This window comes from Schistocerca piceifrons, chromosome 10 (assembly GCF_021461385.2).
Source record: "Schistocerca piceifrons isolate TAMUIC-IGC-003096 chromosome 10, iqSchPice1.1, whole genome shotgun sequence".
NCBI lineage: Eukaryota > Metazoa > Arthropoda > Insecta > Orthoptera > Acrididae > Schistocerca > Schistocerca piceifrons.
Genome location: NC_060147.1, coordinates 104,357,642 through 104,372,880, shown reverse-complemented (window position 1 = coordinate 104,372,880; position 15,239 = coordinate 104,357,642). Strand labels below are relative to the sequence as shown.

The 15,239-nt window shown below is 39.7% G+C and overlaps 1 protein-coding gene across 1 annotated transcript in view; it reads right to left on the bottom strand.

Moving 5' to 3' along the window:
* The window catches only part of LOC124718807, a 113,370-nt gene that overhangs the window by 30,323 nt on the left and 67,808 nt on the right, over positions 1-15,239 (bottom strand). The window contains exons 8-10 of the mRNA XM_047244421.1: positions 12,379-12,504; positions 10,005-10,131; positions 9,454-9,577 (exon numbers count right to left, since the gene is read on the bottom strand). Coding sequence (XP_047100377.1) covers positions 9,454-9,577; positions 10,005-10,131; positions 12,379-12,504 — 377 coding nt within the window. The remainder of the gene's footprint in view (positions 1-9,453; positions 9,578-10,004; positions 10,132-12,378; positions 12,505-15,239) is intronic.

The following is a 15,239-nucleotide window of genomic DNA, read 5'->3' as shown; positions in this document are numbered from 1 at the left end:
ACTTTAGTCTCATTTCAAATAAGTACCCCCGCTCATACTATTACAGTCGGTGGTGACTTTATAATCTACCCTCATTACGCTGGAAAAATTACACGTTTAAAGCCGGCAGCAGGCATAAAACTTAATCCGAAATTGTACTGAATGCTTTCTCTGAAAATTATTTTGAACAATTAGTTCATGAGCCCACTCAAGGTGTAAATGGTTGCGGAAGCATACTTGACCTTTTAGCACAACAAATAATCCTGGAGAAACAGTGAGTATTGTGACGAATACAGGGATTAGCGACAACAAGGCAGTTGCTGCTGACTACCAAAACACCTATAACCATCAAAAAGAAACGCAAAGTATATTTATTTTAAAAAGTTGATAAAAATGCTCTTAATGCCTTTTTTGAGGCAGTCTTCACTCCTTCCGATCTGATCATGTAAGTGTAGAAAAGTTGTGGTATGTTTTCAAAGAGAGAGTATCGACAGAAATTGAGAGAGATCTATACCACATTAATAAGTGATGGTACCGATCCCCCATGGTACACAAAACAGGTCAGACCGTTGTTACAGAAGCAACAAAAAAAGCATGCCAAATTTAAAAGAACGGAAAATCCCAAGATTGGCACAGTTTTACAGAAGTTCGAAATATGGCGCGTACTTCAATGCGAGATGCTTTTAATAATTTCCACAACGAAATTCTGTCTCGAAATCTGGCAGAAAAACCAAAGAAATTCTGGTCATACATAAAGCACACCAGTGGCCAGACGCAAGCAATACCTCCACTGCGCGATAACAATGGTGAAGTCACTGATGACAGTGCCACTAAAGCAGAGTTATTGAACACGGTTTTCTGAAACTCCTTCACCAAAGATGACGAAGTAAATATTTCTGAATTCCAATCAAGAACAACTGCCAAGATGAGAAACGTAGAAGTAGATATCCTCGATGTAACAAAGCAGCTTAAATCACTTTTTAAAGGCAAGGCCTCCAGTCCAGATTGTATACCAGTCAGGTTCCTCTCAGAGTATGCTGATAAAATAGCTCCATATTTAGCAATTATATACAACCACTCGCTCACAGAAAGATCCTCACCTAAAGACTGGAAAATTGCTCAAGTCACACCAATACACAAAAAGGTAAGTAGGAGTAATCCGCTGAATTACAGGCCTATATCACTAATGTCGATTAGCAGTAGGGTTTTGGAACATATACTGTATTCGAACATTATGAAATACCTTGAAGAAAACGATTTATTGATACATAGTCAGCACGGTTTCAGAACATATCATTCTTGTGAAACAGAACTAGCTCTTTATACTCATGAAGTAATAAGTGCTATCGAAAGGGGATGTCAGATTGATTCCATATTTTTAGATTTCCAGAAGGCTTTCGACACTGTTCCTCACAAGCGTCTTCTAACCAAACTGCGTGCCTACGGAGTATCGCCTCAGTTGTGCGACTGGATTCGTGATTTCCTGTCAGAAAGGTCACAGTTCGTAGTAATATACGGAAAGTAATTGAGTAAAACAGAAGTAATATTCGGCATTCCCCAAGGAAGTGTTATAGGCCCTCTATTGTTCCTGATCTATATTAACGACACAGGAGATAATCTGAGTAGCTGTCTTAGACTGTTTGCAGATGATGCTGTCATTTACCATCTTGTAAAGTCATCAGAAGATCAAGACGATTTGCAAAATGATTTAGGTAAGACATCTGTATGGTGCAAAAAGTGGCAATTGACCCTGAATAAGGAAAAGTGTGAAGTTATTCACATGAGTACTAAAAGAAATCAGCTAAATTTTGATTACGCAATAAGTCACAAATCTAAAGGCTGTAAATTCAACAAAATACTTGTGGATTACAATTACAAATAACCTAAACTGGAGCAATCACATAGATAATATTGTGGGTAGAGCAAACCAAAGGCTGCGATTCATTGGCAGAACACTTAGAAGGTGCAATAGGTCTACTAAAGAGACAGCTTACACCACACTTGTCTGCCCTATTCTGGAGTATTGTTGTGCGGTGTGGGATCCGCATCAGGTGGGACTGACGGATGACATCGAAAAAGTACAAAGAAGGGCAGCTCATTTTGTATTATCGCGAAATAGGAGACACAGTGTCACAGACATGATACGCGAATTGGAGTGGCAATCATTAAAACAAAGGCATTTTTCGTTGCGTGGGATCTTCTCATGAAATTTGTATCACCAGTTTTCTCCTCTGATTGCGAAAACATTCTGTTGGTACCCACCTACATAGGGAGCAGTGATCATCACGATGAAATAAGAGAAATCAGGGCTTGCACAGAAAAATTTAAGTGCTCGTTTTTCCTGCGTGCCGTTCGAGAGTAGAACAGTAGACAGACAGCTTGAAGGTGGTTCACTGAACCCTCTGCCAGGCACTTTATTATGAATAGCAGAGTAATCACTTAAATGTAGATGTATTCTTGGATGTGCAGGCCCCTTAAATTTCCTTTCCTCAGAACTTGCTATGCCAGCAGACATCTATGTTGTACGCCTATAAATTATTTTTTTTTGGTACAAGGATGTATGCATGGACAAGGAAAAAATAAGTATGTAAATCCCAGATTTCTCGGTTAAAAATACACTTTCTTCCAGGTGAAAGTACATTTCTTTTCCGTGTTAAGTGGCAATATACTTTTCCTTGGAGATGTAAAACCTGTCAATCCTTTGAATGGTGAAGGTTTTATACACAACATAGAACTTACCTGCAGTTTAGGAAATGAAACCTAGAAAAAAAAAGAAACTGACATATTTTGGAAAGACCTTCAATGCGCGGCAACATTTACACTGCATACTTTCATATTACACAAGTACAAACACGAATTCCAGCAAACACAGCATGTCAGCTTCTGAAAAACTAAAATCTAGACTGTGACGCACTTTTGTTGGCCTATCATAGCTGATATCACAAAATCTCACCAGCCAATGTTAAAAGATATTCAGAGCATAACGTAGTCAGACAATAATAGCAACATCATTGTTAAGTAGTGCGAACACACAAATAGAAAAAGTTAAGCTTTCACAAATAACATACCTTGTCAAAATGATTTTGCTGTCCCCCCCTCCTCTCCCTCCCAAGGGTGTGATTATGCAGAATCCTAACAGCACCATCTTAAATTGCAGTAGCCGAATATTTCTGACAACCACAATTATAAATGACGTGGGTTACCTCGCCGAATACATGTTCTGCCGAGCACTTCGAGTTTTCCATAGAAAATCAATTACATGTAAAACTGCACAAGAACTCATTTTGGATCCACCCCCACCCATTATGGCATAATTTGTAGTCTACGAAGGAACTACGGAAAAACTAATCTTGAAGCTTGGTCTTCTTAAGTGTGTGTGATCCTTTTGAAACAAATCAAACACAATGGTGCAGTAAAATTTTAAATAATGGCGTACATTTCTTGTCTTATGGGTCCAAAATTATTCTAAGTGGCCAGTCCTCAAAGTTCTAAGTGCTGAATGAGAGTCAAACGTTCCACGATTTAAGAAATTCATCGCACATTCTCACAAACTTAACATAATTCATCTGGTGTAAAAGGACATTTATTTTGAACATAATGCTTCTCAAACCACCATTACAATATTTTCCTGCGTCCTGTTGGAAATGTACAGTTGTGGCAAGATGCTCATTGAAATGAAGCCCACAAGATAGATGTATCGAAAGCAGTTTCTTGTTTTGAAGTACTGCATAGCCATAGACAAATTTGGCTATTGGCAGGCACTTGTGTGTCTATTGTGTTTTGTTACTGTAGATGGCACATGTTCTTTACAACTTTAGCTTTATTTAGGAGTTTCTCTCTTGTTTGTGGGTTACTGATGCATTATTATTCTGCAGTAGAGAACTAAAGTAAAATTCCTTGCTAGATTATCGGTTCTTATCAGTCAAAATTACAAACATTTAAGTGAAAACTAGAACAGTGAAAAATTTCCAGGATTCTGAAAAAAAAAAAAAAAAAAAAAAAAGGAATACCAAAAAATTCCCAGGTTCTTCCCAGGGCTTATACTCCCTGTATATTTGCCACTACCATTATTGATGTCATTTATTATTATTATTATTATTATTATTATTATTATTAGTGGCAGCAGCAGCAACAGTAGTACAAATACTGCCAATATCAACTTTATTAGTTTATAGTCGGTATTATTTACTCACAATGTCTAATTTTAATACTATTTATGATATTAAAATTGTTATTTCTTAGGAACCTACAATGTAAAAAAGGTATGAGAAGGCCTCATGGTCCAAATCAGACCAGGTTAAAGTAAATAAATATAATTGGATATAAATTAATAGAGGGAAACATTCCACGTGGGAAAAATATATCTAAAAACAAAGATGATGTGACTTACCAAACGAAAGCGCTGGCACGTCGATAGACACACAAACAAACACAAACATACACACAAAATTCAAGCTTTCGCAACAAACTGTTGCCTCATCAGGAAAGAGGGAAGGAGAGGGAAAGACGAAAGGATGTGGGTTTTAAGGGAGAGGGTAAGGAGTCATTCCAATCCCGGGAGCGGAAAGACTTACCTTAAGGGGAAAAAGGGACGGGTATGTACTCGCACACACAAACATATCCATCCACACATATACAGACACAAGCAGACATATTTAAAGACCAATTAAATATGTCTGCTTGTGTCTGTATATGTGTGGATGGATATATGTGTGTGTGTGTGTGTGTGTGTGTGTGTGTGTGTGTGTGTGTGTGTGTGTGTGAGTGAGTGTATACCCGTCCTTTTTTCCCCCTAAGGTAAGTCTTTCCGCTCCCGGGATTGGAATGACTCCTTACCCTCTCTCTTAAAACCCACATCCTTTCGTCTTTCCCTCTCCTTCCCTCTTTCCTGATGAGGCAACAGTTTGTTGCGAAAGCTTGAATTTTGTGTGTATGTTTGTGTTTGTTTGTGTGTCTATCGATGTGCCAGCGCTTTCGTTTGGTAAGTCCCAATATAATTGGATAGTTGCACTGGAAACCTTTTTGTCAATCTACAAGACAGAAACTGTCACAAGCAAGGGTGGCCAGCTGCCCCTTCATCAAACAAATTCACATCATGCCCTACCCTGTAAGAGAGACAAGAGGTACCAACTTAGTATATCCCTTTTTTGGGGGGGAGGGGCAGAATATGTAATGCATACCGAGTTGTCGTAAGTGTACAAAACACATTTATCAGGAAATATTCACCACAAAACTGGCGTGAGACTCCCAACTCCACATACTGAATGACAAACAGAGGGAGTGGTTTGAGGTAAACTGCAGCCCTCATGTCACTAGCTGGTGATTAACTTATTAACCAAACTAGGTAAAGCATGGAATGCAGCAAATTCTTGCCCCCTCCCATTTCAGAATTTAAGAGTATCAACTTGTGATAGTACGAGTTTTTCCATCATTTGACATTTTTTGTTATTTATTTGGTACTAGAACTCTACGGTCTACCACCTATATATGACAGATCAGCTGTTCCACTAACACGCCACAAATACACAGTTTTACTGTCAATAACACCACCACATGCAAACACAACCAAAGCATAGACTGTTGTTTAGATGAACAATAATAATTTGAATAACAACAGCTCTGGTTATGCACTATACTCTCTAAAGTACTTAATACAGTAAAATGGAAACTCCGAGGAAAGAAATTTTTGGAGTAACAGTGCAAAAAAGTTTTGCACCACCGAGACCTACGAACTCATTTTGCTTTAAATTCAAGCGGAACAAGGAATGGAAGAATAAGCTTCATGTAACTGAAATAAAAAATTTACTACGATATTAAAAAAACAACCAAATTGAAGGCAGTCTGATAGAAAGTGCACATATGTGAAATTACTGCCGCTGTCAGATAACATCCAATCAAGTGCTGCTTCACCTGGGATACAAAACACGCTCTGATCCTCCTCGGCATTCCATCCCCTCGACAGCCAAGATATCACTACTCGAGTCTGTCCCATTCTTTGAGAGTGGTCCTCACGAGAGCACCCAGTGATCGAGGAGGGTGCCTGTGATGGTGCAGCTCCCATGCACACTCGATCACGTCCGTGTCTGCTTTTACCAAGGGTCATTTCGTTTATGGATTTCCGCCGAAAGAAACTCTTAAATATGACCAAACCACCTCCCTGCCGAAGCTGCGGGACTGTGTGCCCGAGACTTTCTTTCGGTCCCAGCTCCTCCTGCTCTCTTTACAATTTTCAGGCTTCGGACAAATTCTGCATTCATCAGTGATGACAACGCGATGCCACTAATCCATATTCCATTGCAGGTGTTCACTCGGCCTCCTCCTCTGTGCACCACAGTGGCGAGGTGTCTGTACCTATACTTGTCTTGGACACCTGGGCCTCAATTTGATCGTGAAGAGGCAGTAGCACACACACTGCGTCAATACAGCCCACCCAGCTGCCTTCCAAAAGGGAGCACACAGCTCTGTTTCTTTTCCTCATCATACTTTCAATGTTTTGTGGATCATGATAGCAACTGAATGGTCAAGTGACATCACCGTGGAGTACGCCAATTCATTAGGCAACATACCGTGATGCCTTCCTGCAGGCAGGCGTATGTTAATAGTCGCAGGCATCACACCATGGCACCCTGCAGTGGTTCGTGAAAGTGGGGCCTTGTTTGCAAGCAATCAATGAAAAAAATTTCAAAATTTTCTGTGGCGCTCTAGAGCCTCAAAAATATTAGTTACCGTATTTACTCGAATCTAAGCCACACTCGAATCTAAGCCGCACCTGAAAAATGAGACTCGAAATCAAGGAAAAAAATTTTTCCCGAATCTAAGCCACACCTGAAATTTGAGACTCGAAATTCAAGGGGAGAGAAAAGTTTTAGGCCGCACCACCAAATCGAAACAAAGTTGGTCCATTGTAATATGAGACACAATTTAGGTCGAATGAATGACGATACAGCTACAGTACGTTCGAGTCGTAAGCTTTAGCACTTAAGCTTTACTAGGTAGTCATTGTTATGCGCCACGCGCTCCGTCCGTATTTATACGGATACCATTCCTTTTCCACGTACTTCGTCTGGTTTGAATTGATTGCTTATTTTGCTTTGATCTGGTAAGTGGCGATCTCTTTGTTATAGGTGTTTACGTCACTCTAAGCTAAAAATGCATTACTGTACTGTGTCATGAATTGTTTGTCGCATTCTGATAATGAGTGTTTACTGCCTGTCCCGGCTCGCGGCATGGCTTGCTTTTGTGCGCGCTACCTCCGCTTACAATTTAAAAAAATAATAATAATAATGATAATAATAATAATAATGATAATAATAATAATAATGATAATAATAATAATAATAATAGAGGAATCGTCTCATTAGCAGAACAACGGCAAGAGACTGCAATTTGTTGTTACTTACACTGCTGCTTTCTTTGATAATGATCAACAAGAACCAAATAATAGACAGCTTATGATAGATGATGTTCTGAACGAGAGTTTAGCGAAAATTTTTCTCGGTTTGAAAATCTTTGCAAGCGCCTCTTTAGTACATTACATTCTGCACAGAAATTAAGAGTCATCTTAGATTTAAAAATCTAGTCGATTGCTGCTTCATTTCTGACTGTATCACTATTAGGCATAAGAATATAAACATGACATGATATGTATATTCTTCCGCGTTTGCTGCTGTCTCACCCTAGTTTCGTAGTTTATTAGGCAGACAGGATTTAAATGAGATAGCAGCAAACACGAAAGAATACATGGCAAAATGTTTATATTTGTATTATTCTTATGGCGAAGAGAATACTGCATATGATTCACAATTCATAAAAGTTCCAATTTGCAACCATATCTTCTCACAGGTAGGAAAAAATTCAGAACGTAGAGTTGGCCATATTGACAAACATCCCAAACAGTCCTGCCAGTCGGATTTTCGTAGTACATTGAAATGCTGCTACATTCGAAGATGAACAATACGGAATTTGTATTTATTTCGTTGGATAATGTATAAAATGCAGTGGTTGAAACTCGGGGCGGAGAGGAAATGTCGTCTTTCACCTTTTTTTTTTAATTTATTTACTGACGCAGAGGTTTTGGCGCCAGTATTTATCTTTGTGCCTGCAAAGCATGCCTGTGCTGCGCTACATATATTCGACGGCAGAAGTTAGTTGTGGCGGCACCTACCAACATTTTTCAGAACTTCCGCTTACTTTGCAGTCGATTCTAAGCCGCAGGCGGTTTTTTGGATTACAAAAACCGGAAAAAAAGTGCGGCTTAGATTCGAGTAAATACGGTATGCAGGTTGGCAGCATAGCATGGTGGTTACGATACATTCCTGGTGTGCAGAAGATTGTGGATCTGAATCCAGTTGGGTGCTATGAAATATTTTGTTTTTAAAATCATTATTTAGGAGACTTTTGATCATTGTATTTATTTCTGATCCTTTGCTGCACTCTTTTCATCTTCATGTTTAAATTATTTACTCTCATTTTTTCTTCCTATCATTCTTTTTTTTCATTTGGAATCTTTGTGCATGTGATTATAACTGATTTTATTTGTCTGCCATAATATATCAATGTTTGAAACTGCTGATCTAACTGTTAAAAACAGACAATGAAATACTCTAGTTATATTGCCTGTGAAACGGTGTAAAAAGTGTATTTTTCATTAGAAATGTACACTTTTTTATGGTAATCAACATATTTAGAACAAATTCTTGCTATACTATGGACAAATTAACACAAATGAAGATTTAAACAAACGAAGAGACAAGAAATAAAATGAAATTCAACCAAAAACAGGAGTGGAAATAACAAATTCAGTAACATGGACAAACCACAAGATAAAAAAAATGGAAGAAACTGAATCTAACTTAACACATGAAAATAATCAAAGTCAGATGGCCAGATTGCGAATGAAAAAAAAAATGATAGGAAGAAAAAAATGAGAGCAAATAAAGAAGTGACATGATGATTAAAATTAATTGACAAAGTATTCGAAATGGAAGAAATTACATTTAAACCAATTAACTGAAGAAAAATACGGATTAAATTTATTTTGACAAAAATTTAAAAATAAAGACTTGCAAAGCCCCTTAAAGGATTTGGACCCATAACTTTTTGCATGTATCTTAACCACTCTGCACAATACTACTGTTTTTAAGGCTCTCGATCATCACATGAAATCCTGAATTTTTTTTCAATGGTTACCCACAAATGAGGCACATACTGATGAATGGCTGCAGATGGGATACCTGGGACCCTAACCTACATCACATATAGATGGTTTCAAAAAGATGATCCAACCTCTGGGGTCCTTTATTTGGAAGTGGTATTCCAAGTCTATCTCAGGCTCTGAGGCTGTAGAGTCTGTGCTCTTCTCACAGGTCCATTTTTAGTGCTGACAGAAAACATGATATGACCCGATGAAATCCAACAGCTAAGCAGATAATTTTTCTATTATCCTCATGATGAACAATCATAGTGATTCATTACCTCTGCCTGCAGCTGGGCAGCAATCTCCTGCAGTCCCATGTTGTTTGGGCAATATTCCTTTATCTCAAACTCTGCCCCACCAGACTCCGATAATGCAGCATTCTCACAATAGACATAAACTGACCTGTAAAGAGCATGTTCAGTTTTTATATTTGAATAAATGTGTGGGATGAGGAATAATCAGATTATACGTCCATTTCAAAAAGTTATCAGCATCAAAATTAGGGAAGAAAATATAAAGGAGAGAGGTGTATAGTGCAAATGCATCACATATTTAATGCAAATAGCTATGTGTCAAATTACAAGTCTGCTCACAGTTCACACAATAGTCTAAAAACATCAGAAGAATTTTATTCACATTCATGGGTGAGAAAGGACAATAGGGAATTCTCAAGAGCTATCATTCACTTAGAAGTTATATCAGTTTTACACAAATTTCATATACATAATCAGAAACTTAACTAAAAATTTTGCCATGGATTGAAATTTGACAGAAAATGTAAGAAACAAGTTTTCTTATCAAATTAAATTATTTGTGGATGAGCTCTCACCTCTTGCCATCAACAGGATGCGAGACGACAACATCGCCGAGCCTGACGTGCCTCCTGTAGTCCGTGTAGTGAGGCACTCCACCTCCGACACCTACCAAAAACACATGGTCCACTTTCTGGAAAGTCCCTGGAAACACAAAAATTAAATATTACAATATTTCCCAGAGCTATCAATTACAAATGCCCAGAACTACCCACTGCATATCATCATATTAAAAACAAAGAGACATGACAGTTTTTGTTTTAAATATCGAACAGTAGAAAATCCAGGTTGAAATATCAACTATTACGAAAAGGACAGATAGCTACAAACCATAAAGATGACACGTTGAGCTGCAGACACACAATGAAAAGACTGTTACACACTACGCTTTCTACCAAAGCCTTCTTCAGAAAAGGAAAGGAAAACACACACACACACACACACACACACACACACACACACACACACATTCCCCATATGCAAGTAACCTCACACAACATGTCCGCTATCTCTGACTGCTCCAATAAGAATACAACTGAAACATGTCGAATAGGAGCACCAATCCGGAGTGGAACAGAGAAGGGGAGAGGGATAACAGTATAGGCGGGCGAAGAGGAATCAGTGCTACCTGACAGTGTGTGAACGGACTAGAGGTAGCAGAGAAGGTTGCCACACACACAGCGTCAAGAGGCTGTGGGGGAGAAAGGAAGGGGGTCGAACAAGGAGAACAGAAAAAGACCATTGGGTGCATTGGCAGAGAGCACAATAAGGGTGAGGGGATGTAAACTGGAAGGAGATGATAGGACAAAGAGGGCGGAAGCTCTTGTGTGGAAGGTGTGGGAACAGTAGGCAACAGTAGGTTGATGTCGGGATGATTTTGAGAGCTGAGAATGTGTTTTAGGGAGAACCCCCATATGCACAGCTCAGAAAAGCTGATGGTGGAGGGTGGATACAGATCGTCAAGGCTGTGAAGCAGCTACTGAATTCCAGCATGTTGAACCACAGGTATTTTTTTTTTTTTTTTTGGGGGGGGGGGGGGGGGGGGCGGGGGGGGGGGGGGGGGGCGGTTAGGGCGCTCAACTACTGAGGAACCACAGGGTGGTCTGCTCTGCTCTTGGCCACGGGTGGGCTGCGGCCATTCGTATCTGACAGCTGGTTCATAGTCATACCAATATAAAAAGCTGACTAATGATTGCAGCAGAGCCGGTATACAACACGGGTGCTTCACATATGGCTCTGCCTGCAATGGGGTAGGATATGCCTGGGACAGAACTGGAATAGGAAGTGCTCGGTGGGTGAATTAGGGAGGTCTTGCACCTGGGTATTCTACAGGGATACGATTCCTATGACAAGGGGGTGGGATTGGTAGGGGCACAGGGATGGACAAGGATGTTGTGGAGGCTCGGTGAGTGACAGCACACCAATTTAGCAGGCATGGGAAGAATCTTGGGCAGGATTTATCTAATTTCAGGGCTTGACAATACATAATGAAAGCCCCGACGAAGGATGTAGTTCAGTTTTCCCAGTTCGGGGAGGTGTTGGGTGACGAATGGAGCACTCCTTTGTAGCTGGTTCTTCAGGGTGTCTGCCTGTGTCTGTATATGTGCGGATGGATGTGTGTGTGTGGATGAGTATGTGTGTGCGCGCGCGAGAGAGAGAGAGAGAGAGAGAGAGAGAGAGAGAGAGAGAGAGAGAGAGAGAGAGAGTATACCTGTCCTTTTTTCCCCCCTAAGGTAAGTCTTTCTGCTCCCGGGATTGGAATGACTCCTTACCCTCTCCCTTAAAACCCACATCCTTCCGTCTTTCCCTCTCCTTCCCTCTTTCCTGATGAAGCAACCGTTGATTGCAAAAGCTTGAATTTTGTGTATATGTCTGTGTTTGTTTGTGTGTCTATCGACATGCCAGCGCTTTCGTTTGGTAAGTCACATCATCTTTGTATAATGTTAACTCATTAATAAAACAGTTTGTAATTCTCATTATCAGAATGTGCAAAAAATAAAATTTTCTCAAGGAACTTAGAAAAATGGTGTACGAATGGGGTGGGATCATCTCATATTCAGGTAAATACAGTGTATACGACGAAGAGTAAATAATAAAGAACTGAATCATAAGGTACACCATGTGTTACTGTTTTGCACGTGGGGTAACAATTTTTTCAATTTTTGGAAGTTGCTTACATTTACTGAGGTGTTTAACTACAAATGGTATAGATCACCAACTGATCTCAAAAGTCTTCAGATTTTTTCCCTGAAACATATCCTACAGTTTTATACAGCAGAACAGACTGATGTATAGACCAAAATAGTATGAAAATTTAATGCGTAATTGTAATTTACATTAAGTAGCACTGCATCTCATTTGTGCCACAAGCAGCGGCATTCAAAAACTTACCCAGCATCCTGGTTGTTGTATTTCCCGCAGCAGTAATGGCCTCCCGTGTGTGGCCGACAGTTGGCAACTTTGTGCATACGATACGGTGTGCTCCAATGTTGCCCAATGTGTAGACATTTGATTCTCCTGAAATACAAGAACTTTCAGCAATCTGCACCAACTTGGAACATCAGAGAATTGGTATGGTATACAATACATTTGTGGTATAAAAAAGAATTCAATTTAATAGTTACTTATTTTGGATAACAATATTTAAGAAGCGGCATGTATGTGGTCACGACTATGATTGGAATGTGTACTCTCCGTACACTACTTTGATTATACAGTGCCTCCCATTTCAACATAAATAGCAGAATCAGCTGTCAGCTGACTAGGTTAGCTACCAAAATAAATTCTATTCCATCCACAAGTTACACAATACTGTACGAGGACAGATGACAAAATGAAGAATCTTTCTTTCATTAGATGTTAGTTCCTCAACCACATAAAAATAATCGGTGTGAAGGTAATCTGAAGTCAGCACTGGTTGGTTGGTTGTTTCGGGGAAGGAGACCAGACGGCGAAGTCATCGGTCTCATCGGATTAGGGAAGGACGGGGAAGGAAGTCGGCCGTGCCCTTTGAAAGGAACCATCCCGGCATTTGCCTGGAGCGATTTAGGGAAATCACGGAAAACCTAAATCAGGATGGCCGGACACGGGATTGAACCGTCGTCCTCCCGAATGCGAGTCCAGTGTCTAACCACTGCGCCACCTCGCTCGGTGAAAGTCAGCACTGTATTGTCTTCAAAAGAAGACAATGAGGTGTAATCTGAGCTTTGTTTTTTTCTCCCCAGACATGAAATTCACATACATAATTTCACATTAATAAATAAAGTGCATCAACAATGCATTATGCAGCCACTTGGATTCTAGATTGCATGTGAAAACAAAGACACAATAATCCCTGTCTTTCCAAAGAGGAACAAATGAGATTTTTTAATAGTTTGAAATCTGACTACATTTCCACCACTTTGGTTTAGGTAAATCCACAGACACAGTCTGTTCAAAATGTTCTGAGGCAGGTTATATTCTTGTGTATAAGTGATGGCAGCACAGTCACTATAGTGGCACCTCGAACTAACAACTGTAAACAAGAGATGTGCCAAGTTTCAAATAATTCCGAGATATGGCAGAGCAAATAGCACAAAAAATGGCTGCTGTAGAAGACATCTTTACGAGCAACCTGCTGTAACTGAATTTAGGGTTGACAAGACTCCTGGTTATCAATACAAACCTACCACACAATGACAGAAGTGCAGAATGGGTCTCTGACAGCTTGCCAGGAATGAAAATGGTGCTAATGACAAAAGTGAAGGCAAGACTCGTCACTTTCTTCGAAGCTCACAGCATTATTGCACCTTCAGTCCAGATGAACCATCAGATACTTGGTCTCCATTTTGTTATTTTGTGATAGGTTTGTACAGGCAACACCAAATCTCATCCTGTGTGAATTCAATTATAGCGTATTGCTTATAATGAGTAACATCCTTCTCCATCTGTTGGTCTTCTTTGAAACTTTGCACATTTACTGTTTAAAGTTACTAGTTCAAGCTGCAACTGCAGTTACCTCACTAACATGTGAGGAATAAAAAACAGTCTCAGAACTTCTTGGGCAAACAGTGTACATATACAGGGAGAATTTTACATATAGCACACATGCAAGAGTGTACAATAGGGGAAGAGAATGGAAATAAGTTACATGGATGAGCCATCAACATCTACGATGATTAGGGTAGTGTGTTGACTTAGTTGTACAGGGATGGTGGAGGGAAAGGAGGGGGGGAGAGAGAGAGAGAGAGAGAGAGAGAGAGAGAGAGAGAGAGGAGGGTCTGGGCAACAAATATGTATACAAAACACATACATATATACATAGAACACACACAATTCCCCCATAGAGTACCACAGGGAGGCTGACTATCACATAACAGCACACCCGTACACTATCCCCACAACAACACACACACACACACACACACACACACACACACACACACACACACACACACAGTTTCCTTTTTAGGCATCACTTAACATGGAATATGTAACTATGTAATATTGATTTCTCATTTTAATTTGGTAATTTGAGTGCTATCTGCAGTGCAAAATACCACTTGTGATTCAGTGTATTTACATACAAGCCTACTGTGACTACTGTTCACTGCAAAGCAATTGAAGTGTTCTGCAGCAAAGCAGTGATGGCCTACTTATGTTTTCATCCAATACACATCCTTGCACCCTACACATGTATAGCTCCACATATTTTCTCTCTCTCATCTAAAGTGCAAGTACAAAATGGTATCAGTAAGAAGGAACATGAACCTCCTACCTTAAGGCAGAGCAGTATTCAGCCCTAAGGTCAATTCGGTCACTACTCTTATTCAGTAGGCACAGAGCTATTCGAGTTCATTTGCGGAGGCAGTTATCAGAGTCTCCAACAGTTTAACAAGGTCTCTGATGTTTGGTGCAACCTGTTATTTTTCCATGAATATAATATCTTTCTAAAGGAGAAAGGAGCAATACATGGCAAAAAAAGTCTTAGATTGGACTGAATTTTGGATTTGTAAGCTGACACTATTGCTTTAGTCACTGACCCACACATTAGTACCTCATACAAATGGGGGCTGGAAAGTGGAGGGAGTCAAGAAATTCATAAATATTTAATGTGTGTACCATATTTTTTTCCAAAAGCTACTTTGTAGTTTCTAGATTTCTTAGTTTTATGCTCTCATATGGTGAGGCATGGAAGCAGTTCCTTGAAAGTCATACCCCCTCCCCTTTTCGGTACTTATTCATTTGAGTCACCAGCATTTTGTTGTAGTAGT